Genomic DNA, 18,711 nt, shown 5'->3' with positions numbered 1-18,711 from the left:
TCTTCCCCCAACCTTGTCGGAGCCTCATACGGGATTCCTTTGGTTCCCTGTAACAAAAGAAGCAATGTAGTATCACAGTGCATCATAAAATTGAGTTTTTGGTAAATTATCAATGCCTTTTAGGAAATTCAGAACTGACTTTTATTGGTAAAGTCTTAATGGGCATTCAAAAAAAATCTTTCCGTGAACATGCCAATGAATATTTTTTAATAACAGATCATGACAACTTCATAAACTACCAAAAAAAAAAAAATACATTGCACAGTAAAACAATTTCTGATGTTTTGAAAATACTTTTTCACTTTACATGAAATACACTATGTGCTTCTACTTGGATCTTACTCTCAATTTTGAGATACTTTGGAAAAGCCACAAAATACATCCTATACTAAGAACAAAAGTCCCTAGTATGAGTTTGTGATCATAGCCTCTGAAATCTCAAAAGTTGCCACAATATTTTTCCAGTCCTGTAAACTTAAAGATATAACTCCTTGTCTCCTGCCATGAGAACTGGGATCATTTCCCTCACCCACTTGGTTAATATTAATCGGCTCTAATATTGGCAGCCTGTCTTGGTCAAGCCTTATTCTTGCAAAACCATCCCTTATAATGAAAGAAACATAAAATATATTCTCCACAGTACGAGAAAAAGAGTTTGGATCAATCACAAACTCAAAATAGGACACGGGAGTATCAGGATACTTTCGAAAGTAAGTTTGCAACAATCCCAAGATTCTTTCTACTTCTTTTTCTGTTGCTTCTTGATTATTACTCAGGTCCAACTTCCTCAGCTTTGTAGGCATAGCCCCATTTTCTTCCATTTTGTGAGCTTTCTTCTGGTGTTCAAGTCGGGGCTTTGGTGCAGAAGACTTAGACTTGAATGAACCAAAAATAAAGTGGAATGTTTCAGCTTGCACTATCCAGGATGTTGCTTCCTTCTGTACTGTCTCCCAGAAGGAAAGAGCTATATTATCATCACAGCCACTCAATTCATCACGTTCATCATCTTCCATCCAGTTCAGGCCCACAAATATAAACAGAAAGTCACAAAACGCTACTTGATTAAAAAAGCTCATATCACAGTTCAGTTGCTTTGCTTTCTCTTTACCCAAATCAGAAGCCAAAACAAGAAACTGGGCATCGAGTGCTGCTTCTCTGGTTCGGCTCACTCCATCAAACAGGACATTGGCTTCTTCAAGGGCCTCGCTTAACGTGTCGCTCGCCGTGTTCACTATGTCATCACGGTTCTGCTGGACACTATAGATGAGCTGTCGGTACTGCCTGCGGATTTTCCGGCATTTCTCCTCGTCATCCGCAAGCCCTAGGAGGTATGGGTCTATGTCGGCCTCCCGGCAGCTGAGGTCGTCAGGGCAGCCATCAGCCCCCACCGCCACTTCCACCTTCATCGGTTCTTCCTCGTCCTCCACCCGCTTCACAGAGAACGCACTACCAGCGATGGTCCCCGCTGGCTCCTCTCCTTTCTCTACGCCTCCCCTCAAGGAGCCTTTTTCATCAGACATTCCGGCGACCGGCGCGCTCAGCTGACACCCAGCTAACTGCATTCGCTACGTTTCCGACCATGGCGGAAATTGAAGGGGGTCCGTAGGAGAAGACGTCGCCCATGCGCACTGGCGGGGTCCCGAGGCCCCGCCCCCAGCTGGCTCCGGTTCCCGGCGGCCCAGGCCCGCGGAGCCCAGACGCACCCGCGTTAGCAACCGGCTCCCTGCCGCACAGCACAGAACGTGCGCAATAATGGGGCCCCTGTCCACACTACGATAATACCCGCTCAACAGATAGCTATTATTTTAGCAATTACTGACAGTGTCCTCTGGCTTTCAAAGAAATACCTAGACAATCATAGCAAAATGGGGGAGGGGAGGGTCAAAGCTCCTGCACTTTAAAACATTTGCCGTGACCTTGCAGTTAGGTCAGCCTATGTTTTTCGTTCTTCTCTGATTAAAAGGCAGGGTCCTTGGGGTTTTGGTTTTTTGAGAACTGAATCTGGCTGCGTTGTAAACTGCCCATAAAGCCAAGCATTGTGAGTTGCTGAACCTCCACTACAAATAGGCCGAACTCTCAGAGTTCACTTGCAAAGTGGCTGTTTGGATTAATTACCTTCACGGGCCCTCAAAAGCCAGACCCCCTCCAAACTAGGGCAGAGGCAGTTGCGAGGCAAGAGAGTGTCGGCTAGCGCATGAGCTAAAGTGGTGGCAGGTCAGGCATTACTCAAGTGACCTTTGGTTCTCCACCACCCAAGTGTGGAAGAATAAAGTGGGTGCAGTCTCTGCAAAAGCGAGGTTTCTTTGAAAGTTTGCCAAAAACTAAAGACCACAGACTGAATGGAGAGTAAATCTGAACCCTAAAAGGTAAGCAAAGCTATGAAAAAAAAATTTTTTTTAATTTTTTTTTAATTTTTTTTTAACGTTTATTTATTTTTTTGAGACAGAGAGAGACAGAGCATGAACAGGGGAGGGGCAGAGAGAGAGGGAGACACAGAATCTGAAACAGGCTCCAGGCTCTGAGCGCTCAGCACAGAGCCGAACGCGGGGCTCGAACTCACGGACTGTGAGATCATGACCTGAGCCGAAGTCAGACACTCAACCGACCAAGCCACCCAGGCGCCCCAAAGCTATGAAAATTTTAAACACATTCTGTTGCAAGAAAAAGGAAGCAAATGATGTAAATCGAGTGACTACATTGGAAAATTCACCGGGAATCCCCGCACAGTTGGGGGAAAGGGCTTATTTAGCTCATCAGTCTCACAAGCAGCAAAGCAGATGTAACAATAAGGAATACATTTTGTTTTTAAAGAGAACAAAAAAGTACACTCTCAACCCAGATCAAAAGCTTTTCACTTCAACAGGTGCCATTTTAATTGGGGGTGCGGGGAGACAAATACCACTGCACCTGTCAATTCTGGTTTCAAGGCACCAAGAGGTAGTAAATTAGCCCTACCTTCCTTCCCATGCGTCTAGACTGGGTCATTTTTCCTGTCTTTACCAGAAAGTTTCTTGCAAATGTGTGAACAGTAAAACCTAGTATTAAGTTTCTCTAAACTATTTACATTACTCTTCATCCCCCATTATTTTAAGTATAGGTAATTCAGGGGGAAAAACGTGCATTTTTCAAAAGCACCAGGCATTATAGTTACTCATGCATATATATTATCCTGCTCTATTAGACTGAACTTCTCTAAAGCAAGAATCTGATTTTAAATCTTCCAAGCAAAGCTGTGTTCACATGGATACATTGGAATATGCATGTCTGAATGTATAAATGAATGTAGATGAAAACTTTATTCCAGCCCCTACTGCAAGTTATTTGGCAGCAAAATATTAATTTCACAGATCAGTGGGAAAACACAGATCCAACACACTGAAAAGAAAACTTGACTGCTTTTCAGAAAGTCAGGTTTAAGTCTTCTCTGAAGTACAGTAAAAGCAAGAGAAAAACAAAGGTGGGCCCCAGTTTCATCAAAGGGCCATATTTTCTTCCCCAAGTTTGGCCAACTACAAACTATTTAAATCTGTTCTAAATCTTAGATGAAAACATATAATTAATCCCAAGTTCCAAATACAAAAATGTTTCCTTTTACAGTTAACCATATTCTTGGGAGCTTCTGTGAAATCCTGTGAAATCCAGTGAAAGCAATTTATGAAAAGAACTCCAAAACAAAGGCCAACCTTCCCACCCCAAGGTGCCTCTTCTCCTGTCTCAGAGAAGGGAAAACGGGCTGACACCAATGTGCTCCATACACAGCCTTTCATCTAAGAATTCCAAAACGGTTTAGAAAAATAATTCTCCCAACCTACTTCTAAAGCATTATTAATACCATTTACAGGGATTTCTCAGGAGATAACAGCCCACACAACTTGCCCAGAGCAACAGAACGCATCAAGACAAGCATCGTATTATTAAGTAGTGATTTCCAGTGCTGAATTCTGTGCTGGATCCCTGTCCTTAAGAACCTTGGGAACCTGTAACTCAGATCATCCTCAGAAAGCCATACTTGTGGGGCACCTGGCTGGCTCGCTCAGGAGAGCATGTGACTCTTCATCTCGGGGTCTTGAGTTCCAGCCCCACATTGGGTGTAGAGATGACTTACATGAATAAATGAATAAACTTAAAAAAAAAAAAAAACTCATACTTGCATTATATTTTGCCTTTTCAACTCTGCCTTTAGAGCACAAGTTTTGAATGTCGCTACAGAGCAAAAATCTCAAGTGTAACAATTTTCCTTAATCTTTTAAAGAATGGGATTTCTACACTTGCGAATCCTGAAATCACTAAATAGCGATTTTCTACCCTAAGGTCCAATTACTCGTAATAAGTATATAAACGCAGCTTAAAAAGAAGAACGCAATGCATACGTTCAGTTATACTGGTAACCTTCTCTATGAATTGTAACAGCACAAGCACACTAGTGCTTCGAAGAAATCACTCAAGTTTGCCTTCTTCGTTCAGTAAGGTGACAAGTTCAGGCAACCATGACGTACAGCCTGGCCTCCAAAATAATTCAGCTCTTCTCCTCCCCCTTTTTTCCTCTTTCAGGAGTTGCTGGCAAGAGCTCAACATGGCCTTATATTTCCTTTCTTCTTTCCTCCAGTTTTTTCCCATTTTCCAGTCCCTTGCTAAGAGTTCGGACTCATTCGAGTCCCAGCTCTTAAGCGGTCTCCCGCAACCCCTGGTGGTCAACACAAACGTGATGGGATGGATGGCACAGATTACAGGTCCCTCTATGGCCAAATAAAAAAAGAACTCCCAGAGGGTCAGTGGGGTTTCTACTGCAGGATTAATCTATAACAAATGGGCATACGAGAGACCTCTGAGCCGAAGCCAGGAGCCAATCAGGTCTGGGTGGCCATCCAGCACGTATGCTTCTAATGCTACCAGCTAGCTCCCTGAACTTTTCTGTTCCTTCTTTCCCAGCCCCTTCTCTGCCCTTATCCTGCCACGGTGACTATTCAATACTTAGATAAGAAGAGTCTTTTTTTTTTTTAATTTGTTGTTGTTGTTTTATTTTTGAGAGAGACAGAGCACAAGCAGGGGAAGGACAGAGAGAGAGAAAGACACAGGATCTAAAACAGGCTCCAGGCTCCAAGCTGACAGCACAAAGCCTGACGCGGGGCTGGAACTCACAAGCCGTGAGATCACGACTTAAGCTGAAGTCGGACGCTTAACCGACTGAGCCACCCAGGCACCCTAGATGAGACGAGTCTTACTGATCAAAGTACTAGTTTGATTTGTCAGAATAGCAGGACATTAAGTATATTTTCTCTTTCATCTTAATTTCCTTCAAGGTTATGTTTGTGTGCATACGTTTTTGCTTTAGTTGGTGTTTTAGTATTTCAGGTAAACTTTGCCATGATCAAGGTAGATACATATTTTTTAAATAACCATGGACAGTGGAAGGAGGCAAACCTGGGTTCCAATCTTAACCTATTATTAGTTATTAGGTTTCTCTTAGGTAGGTTGCTTAACTGCTCAGTGTCTGGTTTCCTCATTTGTAAGGTAGAGATAGTACTACTTAAACACCATAAGCTACTATAAGTTTTGAACGAGAATTATGTGACAGATTGGATAATATTTTCAAATACTTAGTAGGTAATTAGTAAGTCTTCAATCATCCCAAAGATAGTAAATGTTTAATAAACATTATAAACTAAATGGGAAAAAAGAAGTATACAAACCAGTAGCTTCACTCCTGCATGTTGTTTTAGGAAAAGAAAAATATTTTAAAGGTTAAATCCAAAGGAGGCATACAAGAATATATCCCCACTGTAACTAATACCAGTGAAAAGGCACTTGCCACATAATGCAATTTAAAAACCTAGGAAGTCTTCAACTAATGGAGTGCATATAGTACTTTGAAGAGATAAACCTCTGTACTAAATATTCTGAAGCCGGTCTATTAAGAGTCTGAGATTGGGGTGCCTGGGTGGCTCAGTCGGTTAAGCGGCCGACTTCGGCTCGGGTCATGATCTCGCGGTCCGTGAGTTCGAGCCCCGCGTCGGGCTCTGGGCTGATGGCTCAGCGCCTGGAGCCTGCTTCCGATTCTGTGTCTCCCTCTCTCTCTGCCACTCCCCCATTCATGCTCTGTCTCTCTCTGTCTCAAAAATAAATAAACGTTAAAAAAAATTTTTTTAAAAAAAGAGTCTGAGATTTATATGCAAAATTATCGGGTATATTTTTCTCATGAGTGGTTCCTTGGATTTCAGCAGATTCTTAAAAAAAAAAAAGTATCCAAAAGAAGCTCTGAATAACTGTTCTATTCAAATAACATGGGATTTATTGTTGGTGAAGTAAAAGTACACAAAACCTCCGCCCTCGCTCTGTAGTCAGAAGCCACACGCTTCGCGGACACCAGCAAACCCAGTGCTGGCTGACTTTCCAAGCCTCAAGAGCAAACATAAACAAGGGTGTGAGTTGAGAATAGAACCTTTCAGGTTATGAGAGCAATTACCAACCCTCTCGGGACACACCTCAGAAGTCAGCAATGACCGGGAGCATCATTTTGATAGACGACGGGCAGGAAAGCACAGGGTATGTGGTTTCTAAGAAGGCAGCCTTGAAGGAGTTCACGCTGGAGGTCTGGGCTCCAGTCAGAACTAGTGCTGTATTAGTTTCCACTTATTCTCCTCAGAGTCTGAGTTTCCTCATTTGTAAAGTGGATGTATTGGATGTCAACCCAGATTGGCTGTCACTCTATAATCACATACAAATATTTGTTGACAAACATATTTTTAAATATATACATTTGCCCCACAGATTTCTGCTACAGATAGCAAAAACAGTGCCTAGCCCAAGGTGGAGAACACAGGTACTCAAAAGTACCTGTAGCTAAATAAATGTAATGGGACTTCCTTCTCAACTGACCTTGACACACCTGCATAAAACAATGAAGGTAGCCGCTGCTGCTGTTATAGAGCTCTTTAAAATTCTGAACCATTTATATGCTGCCTAGAATCTCTCCAGGATATCTTAAGTCTTGGTCTCAGATACAGACAGTCCACCTTCATAAAATCAGACATCTTGTAACTAAATAACCTCACTTGAAGTTAGTCTCCTCTGGCCCCTACCATCATCCAGTCATTCAACAAATTATTTATTGACTGCATACCAAGTGTTACACACACACACACACACACACACACACACACACACACAGAGAGAAGGTACAAAAATAAGTCGTTTTTGTTCTAAAGGAATGTAAATTTAGTAGGCACGGAGGAATGCAGTTCCACTCTGCAAGCATTTAATGAATGAATGCCAATTTGCCAGAGCTATGCTAGAAATACTGAGATATGCATGGGCTCAGCTCTGAATCATGAGCACACAACCACACTGGGGAGCTCAGGCATGTATCCCAATAGCTGTAACACAAAGTCAAGTGCCGGGAAGTATGAGTACCCACACAGTGAATTTCACAGACAGGCCTGGATTCCATTCCTGGTTCTGCCACTTAAACTAGCTGTGTAATGTGGGCACGTTCCTTAAATTCCCAGGGCCTCCATTTTCTCCTCTGTAAACCTAGATAAAACCACCTTCTGCAGAGGACTACTGTGAGAATTTAATCAATGAGGCAATAGAGCATTTAGAGTAGGCATTCAATAAATGGTAGCTATTATCATTAATAGGCATGTTCATTTAAATAGTTTTTGAACTCTAATATAGACCTGGGATCCTAGGCACAAAGAAGACTAACTCTCCACTGCTGATATGTAAGCCAAAAAATTATAATTGGCAGGATTCTTCCTCTTCCAGAGAGCAGATTCTCGGGGGTGCTGTGGGAGCACCGAGGGAAAGAATGGGCAAATCTGGCCTTGTACTGTAACACAGGGAGGCGGTTGGAAAAGTGTCTCAGAACAGGAAGATAAACCAGAAACTGAAATGAAGAACAGAGGAGAGAAATTTTAGGGACTCTGGCTGCAATGGTAGCCCCACTGCAGATAGGTAAGGGAGCAGAGCAAGAGATAACCAGAGAAGCAGGTGGGGGCCAGGCCCTGCCACACAGAAGGCCAAGCTAAGGAGTGTGCCCTTTACCCTGGATGCAGACCCAGGGGCAGCGAAGCAGCAATCAGAAGAGGACTCCCAACAGCCCAGGGACGAGAAGGGGAGGGAGACCAAAGTGGGAGGCCGGGGCAGAAGCCTCTGTTACAGGCAGTGGGCACGTATGTGGGAAGCAGTCAGGCCCTGGCACAGGAGGAGCCAGGAGAGGCCAGAGTAGCAGCACTGCTGTGGAAGGAAAACGAACAGCAAGAAAGAGGTTCATGCTGTCAGTCCAAGTGGAAGGAAGCGAGACGGGGTCTCAACGTGGATTCACAACTAGTAAAAAGTTTACTACGTAATTCAGCCCCAGATAAATTTATTTGTGGTCCTAACAATCCAGGCCTCTTTTGGATCTTGTTAGTCCTTCCCCCCGCGACCTTCTTAGTGTCAGCCAGTCGGTGCTCTTCCCCTCTCCTTGGGCCTCAATCAAGCTCCACTCGGCCACAGCAGGTACACCACTAGTCTCCCCAGAAGGATCAGGTCAGAGCAAAGAATCCAAAGAAATGAAGTTCTCTGCCAATTTTGGTAGAGTATTAAGATAGAAAGGGGATGGTTGGGGAGTTATTAAATTACCACTCATTTCCTGATGTCTACTCAGTTAAGAGTCTGGTTCCTGGTAACTTTAGAAGTTAGGCTTCAAAGGAGGAAACCTGCCTTTTAGTGTCTACCCGTAGAGCCTGGACCGCGGGGCCCGAACCTCTGCATGGGCCTGAGCTCCTCCTACAACTGCCTCCATAATTCACCTCCCTGTTAACCGGGCACTGCCTTACGTCTGGCATCTCTCCTACTATGGCCTTGAAGAAATGAAGTCCTGGGGGCACCTGGGTGGCGCAGTCGGTTAAGCATCCGACTTCAGCCAGGTCACGATCTCGCGGTCCGTGAGTTCGAGCCCCGCGTCAGGCTCTGGGCTGATGGCTCGGAGCCTGGAGCCTGTTTCCGATTCTGTGTCTCCCTCTCTCTCTGCCCCTCCCCCGTTCATGCTCTGTCTCTCTCTGTCCCAAAAAAATAAATAAACGTTGAAAAAAAAAAAAAAAAAAGAAATGAAGTCCTGTGTTGCCAGTGTTAGTCTTCTCTCCCAAGACTATGGTCTCAAACTACTTGTCTTAATTCTGTCCTGCACTTAGTATCCCCATAAACACTTTTTCATGCACTTTGCTTTTCCTCTCTATACCACCACCAACCATTTATACAAGTGGTTTCAAAACTCTGCGATCCTGGAGACACTGACTCACATACAAGAAAGGCTCCCTGCAAGACTACTTGCAATCTTGCCCTTAGGAACTAAAATGTTTATGGGGCGCCTGGGTGGCTCATTTGGTTAAGCGTCCGACTTCAGCTCAAGTCATGATCTCATGGTTCAGTGGGTTTAGCTGGATGGCCGACATCAGGCTCTCTGCTGTCAGCGCAGAGCCGGCTTCGGATCTTCTGTCTCCCTCTCTCCCCCTCTCTCTCTCTCAAAAATAAACAAACATTGGGGCGCCTGGGTGGCTCAGTCGGTTAAGTGGCTCAGACTAGGGTTAAGTGGCCCCTGCCTGTGGGAAAACTATCCATGAAAACAAAGATTTCAAAAATAAGACAATTCAAGACCCAGCATCAAAACAGTCCTTTAAGGGGCACCTTGGTGGCTCAGTTGGTTAGGCGTCCGACTTCGACTCAGGTCATGATCTCATAGCTCGTGGGTTCGAGTCCCGCACTGAGCTCCGTGCTGACAGTTAGGAGCCTGGGGCCTGCTTCAGATTCTGTGTCTCCTTCTCTCTCTGTCCCTCCCTTGTTCATGCTCTGTCTCTCTCTCTCGAAAATAAATAAACATTAAAAAAAATTTTTTTAAACATTAAAAAAAAGGAAGAAAAAAAGGAACTAAAATGTTTATGAAAGCCAGATGACTTTGAGCATAGGAATTTTTTCATAGTTCTTAGAATTCAGTAGGCTCCTTAGTTCCAATTTCACACCTGCACATTCAAGTCCTGGCCACAGACAGCATATTTCTCTATTTTTCTATTCAGGTATAAAGTGTTAGTGGCCTGGTGAGTTACCCCCATTTGCTATCTTCTAATGCATATCCTTTGGGTATTAAACAGCAGTACTTTGGGGGCACCTGGGTGGCGCTGTTAGTTAGGTGGAGTCAGACTCTGATTTTGGCTCAAGTTATGATCTCACAGATTGTGGGTTCGAGCCCTACAACAGGCTCTGCGCTGCTGGTGCGGAGCCTACTTGGGATTCTCTCTCTCTCCTTCTCTCCCTCCCCTGCTCATGCTCTCGCACGCACCCGCTCTCCCTCAAAATAAATAAAACATTAAAAAAAAAAAAAGTAGTACTTTTTTGGTTTTCTCCGATTGTAATTATTTAGCAACCAACCCTGACCAAACTACCTTCTACATTAAAGTAAGTCTCAAATGTGAGATTTATCCTAATAATTACTTGAGGGGACTTGCTTAAAATAAATTAAAAGGCAGATCCTAGCCCCTTCCAGAAAGTTCACTTAAGAAGACCTCAGGTAAAGCCTAGGCATGCACATTCAACAAGCACTCCAGACATTCCGTGCAGGTGGCCCATAGACTAGATTTCTGAAACAAACTTCCTTAAAGCTTTCAGCTTCCTATAGGTAGTCATCTGGACTTATAAGTGCCTTCAAGCAGGATTCTCACTCCCTGTCTTCTATAGGACACTGTGACAGCTAGGTAGATTTTGCTGCTGCTGCTGTGTTTATTTAGGGGAAAGAGAGACAAAGGAAGAAAGAAAAGAGGAGAAAAGAAAAGCAGGCATTTTAAAGAGCTCCCTCTCCCCTATTTACCTTGCAATTAAAGTATAAAATCTTAACCTTTTTTTTTTAAGGTGTGAACTTTAGGATCATAACACTACTCCTATAAAATCAATTCTCCACTAAATAAATGTTTTTCTCCACTCAAACCCAATGTTCCCTAAAGATTTTCAGAACCTACCACTTAACCCCAAATTGGGACAGCAGTTGGCTGGAAATTCACAAACATTTCAAACCAGTGGTCCTTACTTTGTTGTGTCTTAGGACTCATTAGAAACCAAAAATAAATAATACAAAGTAGAGTGGTAAGCTTACTTTAAAAACTGTGCTAAATAACTTTTTTTAATTTTAATTATGACTTGGTGGTATACTTTTCAACCTTGGCACCGCACCTCATTAAATGTCTGAAATTAACTATGATTACTGGATTGAAAACATCAGAACATACCAATAAAGTGGGTTCAAAGCTTATAAGAAGAATGATTCTTTTTACTCCCAACGATGCTAAAACCAGAACCATTTGTAGAATTTATATAAAGGTCAAATACCCATGTAACTTTTTAAGTGCAAATTTATGACACAGGTGGAGAAAACAGAACAATCCAGACAGAAAGTAATATTAATAGACCTTTGTCTCATTTTACTTGCAAACTAAAGGTCTGACTAATACTTTCAATCAAGCTAAAAGCCTTTTTATCCTTTAATTATTTTCCATGAATTTTCCATTTGTCTTTGAAGTCTATCTGTGTTTCCTATTTCATCACCCATTCTTCAAAAATGGTAAACAAGATTCTTTTAGAAGAAAAGGTAGTAAATAAAAATGCAAATTAATTGTTAATATTCTTCCTAAATGTGCAGGCATCTGAGTAGACTTTTGACATTTAACCTGAGGCCTCAGGTTTACTTCTAAGAAGGCAATGTTCAAGCACGAGTTCCATTTCTTAAGAATTACACGGATACAAACAGACAAGGACAAAAAGATAATCAGCAAAACTTAAAGCAGACAGATGTATCAAGGTGATGAGATTATGAGACTTTCTAACCGGGTAACCAACCACACTCAATGGAGAACATCACGCACGACGGGTATTCCTCTACAACATGCACGGGGACCACAGCCATGACCCACCCACCCCACGGTGCGGGGTCCTAAGGGAGGACTGCCACCGCGCCTGCCACTGGTCAAAGGAAAGATTTTTCTCCCTCTCCCTCCACCCAATAGTTAACTCTGGGCTACAAGAGATACCAGAAGGGAAATGAACTCACTCCAGGAGCTTGCAGGTTACTCTCCCCAGAGCCTGGGGCTTCTGGGTTTCCCTCCCAGTGAATTAAAGAGAAAGAGGATAGGGACCGACGAAGATATGCGTTTCCTGATCTCCTTTGCTCAGTACTTCTCCCAACAGCTCACTTTCAGCAGTTTACACTGCTGCTAAAATTTAAGTTATTTAGATTGATTAGAAGGGGCAAAGGCAGGGAAAGTCGGGAAGGAAAATTCTTCTGAACGCGTATTTTAGAAGACGAAAAGTTACATACTCCCTTGCAAGCTCCCCAGTTCTGAATTTACCCGCCGTCTCATCAACTTCCATTAACACGTGAGCTGGCCCCTACTGCTTCTTTGTCGTTTTTAAGGACGCGCTCCGTTTGGAGGTTCGTTCACACATCCACCCTGGCCCCGAAAGGAGGGCCGCGAGCACGGTGGGCTCCAGGAGCTCCCTCCCGGGACCGGCGGGTAGAGAACGTTAATGTCCCCCCCGCCCCCCCGCCCTACCTTCAGGGTTGGACCATGGCCTCCTATCTTTCGCCGCTTCACAAACACCACCGGCACGTCGGTTTCCGAGGTCAGCTCCGAGAGCGCTCTCTCCAGGCCCCCGGCGTCCTCTGCGGCACAAAAGCAGAGAGGGGCGCGGGTCAGTCTCGCCGCCCCGGGCCGCGGCGGGAAGTGCACGGCGGGGGCGGGGCTTCCGCGTCCCCGACCGCGCCGCCCCCTGCCTCGGCCCGGGGCCCGGGCCCCTCTCCCCGCACACCTGCGCGCGCCGGCCGCAGGGTCCCCGGCCGGCTCCCGCACCCGAGGTCCCGCCGCGCTCAAATCCTGGCGGCCTCGCCGGACCAGACGCCCCGAATCCCGGTAAATCCCCAATGCAGAGAAGCCTCGCAAAGGAGGCTTAAGACAGTCATCTCCACTTCTATAAAACGCCTCCCAATTTAATCTGCCTTTGAACTCTGCATTTATATAGAATGCCAAAAGCCAACTTCCCAGGTTTCTTTGAAATTTGAAACCACGAGGCAAAATTAGGAACACTCTGCCCTCCTAGGGTGCTTTCTTTCATTTCAGAACCTTGAAGCCATACAGCAACACCCTGCCTGACAGACCGGGAGCTAATGGCCCAATTTTACAAACGGGTGAACTCAGGTAGGCAGTGAGTCAATGATAGAATTAAAAATAGACTCCAGTTACTCTAACATCATCCGGCCCATTCATGACACAAAAATCACACCAACTCAGAAGCGCTGCTGCTTTGACAACAAACAATGGCAGCTAGCACTTCTGCGATGCTTTGCACATTACCAACACTCAATCTTCACAACTACTCTTTGCAAGCAGGTCCCGTCCGGCCCGTCTCACACACAGGCAGAGCCGGCACGGAAAAGCTAACGTGCCCGAGTTCAAAGCAGCTAGGTCTTCAGAGCAGAGCCAGGGTTCAAACCCAGGCAGTGCAGTGCACGCCTGTAACCCTGTACGCCCGATACAGCGAGACCAGCCCTGGGTCCCACTCGCAGCTGTCGCGTTGAAGAGCCTGGGGCAAGTCACGTGATTCTGAGCCTCGGTTTCCCCAACTGTAAATAGGGAGGTACGGGCATTTTGCCAACTCGGGATTTCCGGGGATTAAATGGTGCGACAATTTCTTAAGAGACATCTTTAAATTATTATACTCCTTTAGTGCTGTGGAGGATCTGTCGATCTATTCGTCACATTGTCATCCACATTCCGACACTCGTACAGTAGGAAACGATACAAACACCCATTTTCTCACGTTTCTGCACACTGTCTATACAGAGGGCGAGCGGAAGGAAGCCACCAGCCGACAAGGGCCGGCAGGTCTCTCCCCAGCCCAGGCTCGGCTTCCACCGACCCACGCGACACAATGAACGCGGCCCGCAAGAGCACCGCCTTACACCAAGCTTCACCCCTACTCAGACACACCTTAAAACATCCCTTTCCGGGGTTCGAAGCGCACCCGACAGACGGCTGCCCACGTCCCCAGCCTCGCAGCCCAGAGGCTCGCAGCCCTACCCGGGTTTCTGGGTCCCCACCGCTTACGTGAAGGGGAGCGCCGGGCCACCAGGCTCTTCTGGAGGGCGGCCCCCCACCTTCCGCTCGGAGGCACTGCGGAGACACTGCGAGGGACTGCTGCGAACCGAGGGGAAGGGTGGCGGGCTCCCCGCCGCCACGAGAAGCCACGCCCTGCTCGGAGCGGGCGGCCGGGCCGCCAGAGTCAGAATGACAAAGCAGAAATCCACTCCGGTGCAGCCCTGGCGACTACGCCAACGGGCTTAGCGAAGCGAGACCTCCTAATTGGGTGACACCACATCCTCTTCCTGCTCAGAGCGCCCCCAACCCAAGGAAAGAGCAAAAACAACGTAAGAATGTTTGGAACCAGAACGCAGAGACAAGTGTGTTTAAATTAAGCAAAACTGGACCGTGCCCTAAGGCAGTGACTCGGGAACTTTTGCTGCCCATTGTGATCACGAGAGGATCTTGAAGAACACCGACGCCTCACTCCCACCCCCAGACATTCTGGGTGAATGGGTATTAGGTGTGACCCGGGCGGGCATCCGAGGGGTTTTTGTTTTTGTTTTTAACTCCCTGGGTGATTCTAGTGAACTGCAAAGTTTGGGACCCTTTGCCCTAGCGTAATGGACTTGTCAGTCTGGCAGTTCTCTAAAGGAAATTACCAGGCTTTTAAAAGAAACATCTGGTCCATTCTGACTAATCCTGAAAAGTGACAAATTCTCACCAACACATAACTTCCCCTTACGTCCTTCCTCCTTAACCCACTCAGGTTTTGGGTTGTCACGTTTGTTTTAGGGAAAACAGCATATTTAACTCCAGTCATGCCAAGCCACCTGCAGCTGCCCAAGTGAGCCATGCTCTCTCATACTTCCTGCTCTTACTCCTATTCTTACTCAGCACCTTGGATCGGTAGGGAAGTAGGAATATTTGCTGAATAAATAAATGAATGAATGAATGTCTCTCCCACCGCTTTGGATATTGGCCAACTGAAGCACACAGGGGTGAAAGGGTTGTTGGTTTTTGAAGGCTGCGAGAAACCACACCGTCTCTGAGGTGGCAGGCAACCACAGTTTGCTCCTTTGAGTTCATTCCAAGGCGCAGTTGGAGGCTTGGTGAACACACACGCACTTGTGCAAACACACATACACACACTCACGACGCACATGAATGGAGGTACTCTCCTCGCATGGTAGGTGTTTGCCTAAGTGTGTGCCTCACCGGTTCTGGGGTCCTTAGAACAGAGTATGGGTCTAGCACAGGTGTCCAGGAAACAAGGAGCAAAGGAGAGGGAAAGAAGCCAGGACTCCCAGGTGGAACACAACATTTCCTCCTGGCTGCTGTGCCCACCTCTGTTAACTGTCTTATATGCCTTAGCTCAGTTAATCGACACGATAATGTCCCATGAACCAGGCACATAAACTCCTCATTCCTGTGATGTATAGAACCTACAGCTTCTTTCAAAGGTCAAGATAGAGATGGACTTTAAACTCATTTCACTTGAAATAATGTACTAAACGCAAGCGATAAGGACTGATTTTTATGATCCTTATATGACAGGTCAGCGTTGCCATAGTTAGTATCTTCTAATAGCATACCAGAAAAGGCTAGATAAGGCATTTTAACTTCACACTGTTCTTAAGTGAGCAAATTATAGCACAAATACGTAGAGGAGTTCCATGTAGTTGTTTTTTTTTTAAGTTAAACAAATCGCCACTTAAAAAAAAAAAACAAACCTTCATGTTTCTTTCAAACCTTTCTTGCTGCAATTAAGGGACCAGATGCCTTACCCTTGTCACAAAATACAGAGAACTCCAACTCCTTAGTTATATTTAGTTTCCGGGCAGTGGAAGAAGTGCCTCATCTCCCACCATTTCTCATCGCGCAGCATTTGTTTCACGCATATGTCTTACATCTCTTGACTGAGCTCATGTTATTCCCCTGCCTAAAATAATCTACCCTCCCTAAGGCCGATTCCTTCAAAGCTCATCTGAAATGTCATCTCCTCTGGGAGGGCTTTCCTGATTCCCACCCAGTGTTGATAGCTCTGTCCCTATTCTGAGATCCCAAATACCTAAAAATCATTATAAATCATGTATATCCAAGAGGGCTTTAGGAAGGCAAACCCTTGTTTGATTTATCTTGTCTCCCCAGAACCTGCTACATATAGTAAGTACTCAGAAAATGCTGGAAAAGACCCTCTCCATTCCTGAACTGTCATCTAAGCACACTATAAACAGATCTATTAGGGGTATTAGATCAAGGGTCCTATTGCACTAAACTATTGTTCCTCCTATAATAAGTTTCTCACACACACCCCACCACATTGAGCTAGAACAATCTTTCTGACACTCAACTCTTCTGCGCTCAAACCTTGTCACTCTATAGGACCCTCAAAATAAAGTCCAAACTCCTCAATTGTACTGACTTGGCAAGGCCCACCCTTGTTAAACCCAGCTGTCCACATATTCTCTACCCTACTTACATAGCAAGACACCACTGGAGAAAACAGAACTTAAAAGTGATTTCACTTTAAGGTCAAGACCACAAACTTCAACGTGTCCCCAAAGCTTCTCCGAAGAACTGTGAAGCAAGCAGTGTGTCTAAAGCTCAGTGAACAAGGAAGAAAGTGGTAGGTAGTGAAGCCAGAGGCGTAGCCAGAGGTCAGAACCCAAAGGCCATAGGACTTTGGATCTCACTGTAAGTGTAATAAGAAGCCAAAGTGTCACAAGCAAGGAGATGGAAATCGGCTAGTTTGTATCTTAGAAGGATTGCTCTGCTGCGTGTGGTATCGACTAGGGCGGGTAGGGACTTAGGAGAAACACAGACCAGCTGGGAGGTTGCTGTTGTGGTCCGAGCCAGAGACAATGAAGGCTTGGATTAGGAGGTGAGAAGAGATATTTGAAAGTAAAGCTCATAAATGTTGCACGTGGGTGGAAGAAGGAAGGTAAAAGAAGGAGAACAATCGATGATGACTAAGGAGTTTTAGCCTTCGCAACTGGGTGAATGGGGGCACTGTGGAATGGAAAGGGGGAACACCCAGGGAGGGGGAGGAAAGGTAGGAGTGGGGCAGGTGGAAAGCAGTAGTTCGGGACAGGTCCCACACTGGTTTGAGAGACCTGTTGTCACCTGAATGGAGATGCTCAGTATGCAAATCTGGAGTTCACGGGAGAAGTCAGAGCAAGAAATAAGAATCTGCGAGTCAAATACAAAAGACATTTAATGCCGTATATGTTAGTTCTCCAGAGAAACGGGACCAATAGAATATATAAATAGAGAGAGAGAGACAGAGAGAAACAAACTGGCTCTCAGGATTGTGGGGACTAGCAAGTCCTAAACCTACTGGACAGGCCAACAGGCTGGGAAGGCCAGTGGTCCTAATGTTGCAGTGTTGAGTCCAAAGGACAATCTCACTTCCTTTCTCTGCAGGAGGCCTCGGTCTTTTCTCTGACCTTCTCGGAAGGTCTTTTCCATTCAACTGATTGGATGAAGCCCACTCATGTTGTGGAGGATAATCTGCTTCACTGAAAGTCTACTGTTTTCAGCGTTAATCACATCAGAGAGTACGTTCACAGCAACCGTCTACACTGGTGTTTGGTCAAACGACGGGGCACCATAAAATTAGCCTTCACAGGTGGGACTAGATGAAGTTACCCAGGGAGTTAATATATTTAAGGAAATGAAGATGGTCCAGGAACGCAAAGTGCAAAGGAGGAGAAGGGGCCAGCAAAGGAGCCTGAGAAGAAACTGGAGGGAGGTGGGAGAGAAACCAAGAGAATGTGGTGTCTCAGAGGCCAGTGAAGAAATGCTCCCCGAAGGAGGAAGGCCAACTAGACGAGAAATAACGACAAGATACAAACCGAGTCATGGAAGCCAGTTGTTGTTGATTTTTATGAAAACGATGGAGGCAACAAAGCCTAATTAGAGGACGCTCAACCAGAAACAGAAAAAAAGGACACGAAGGTAGTGAGGACCGCCAGCTCTTTGAAGGAGTTTTGGTATAAAAACACAAAAGAGGGAAAGCAGCTGAAGAGCAACATAGGATCAAGGAGGGTGTTTTGTTCAGTTTTATCTAAGAAGGAAATTATGATAGCACGTTTTTATGCTGAGAAACCAATCTAGTAGAGCGAAATTTGGCAATTTTCAAAGAGGAAAGGAGCAAGAGGAGGTCATTACAGAGGCAAAGTCCTGTGAATGTGCATCCATTGCACAGCGTCGACTTCAGTCAAACCCAGGCTCGATCAGTGACTAGACTGTCCAGTTACTCCGCCTCTCAGCTTCCTTATCCTCTTTCTACGAGACCCTCTTTGGTCCTTCTACCTCTTTATCTCACCCAAACCTGCCCTCCGTCTCTACAGCCCAGCCGTTAGCCTTTTTTCAGTGTCTTTAATTACCTAACCACAGGTCTTTGCTAACTCCCAGTCGTTCATCAGATCTGAGAACAAGCATGCCTTCCCCGAGGAAACTACCACATAGGTCAAATCCCCCAATGAGGTGCTCCTGTCTTACCATGCATTCTTTCTGCCTGCTACTTATCACAACTGCAGTTATATTTTTATAGACGATTATTTGATCAATGTCGGCCTCCCCCTAGAACAGCACGGCTCAACGGAAT

General features: G+C 45.4%; 2 protein-coding genes across 2 annotated transcripts in view; both read right to left on the bottom strand.

Moving 5' to 3' along the window:
• TXNRD1 (thioredoxin reductase 1) overlaps positions 1-14,318 on the bottom strand; it is a 70,734-nt gene extending 56,416 nt beyond the window's left edge. The window contains exons 1-2 of the mRNA XM_043562375.1: positions 14,127-14,318; positions 12,576-12,685 (exon numbers count right to left, since the gene is read on the bottom strand). The gene's annotated coding sequence lies outside the window, so the exon portion shown is untranslated. The remainder of the gene's footprint in view (positions 1-12,575; positions 12,686-14,126) is intronic.
• On the bottom strand, positions 128-2,379 carry EID3 (EP300 interacting inhibitor of differentiation 3). The gene has a single exon (XM_043562376.1). It carries the CDS (start codon positions 1,560-1,562, stop codon positions 405-407), a length of 1,158 nt encoding a protein of 385 aa, XP_043418311.1. The 5' UTR covers positions 1,563-2,379; the 3' UTR covers positions 128-404.
• Positions 14,319-18,711: the final 4,393 nt, after the last annotated feature.

This window comes from Prionailurus bengalensis, chromosome B4 (assembly GCF_016509475.1).
Source record: "Prionailurus bengalensis isolate Pbe53 chromosome B4, Fcat_Pben_1.1_paternal_pri, whole genome shotgun sequence".
Taxonomy (NCBI): domain Eukaryota; kingdom Metazoa; phylum Chordata; class Mammalia; order Carnivora; family Felidae; genus Prionailurus; species Prionailurus bengalensis.
Note: the sequence above shows the minus strand (reverse complement) of the source record. Positions and strands in the feature narration are given on the sequence as shown.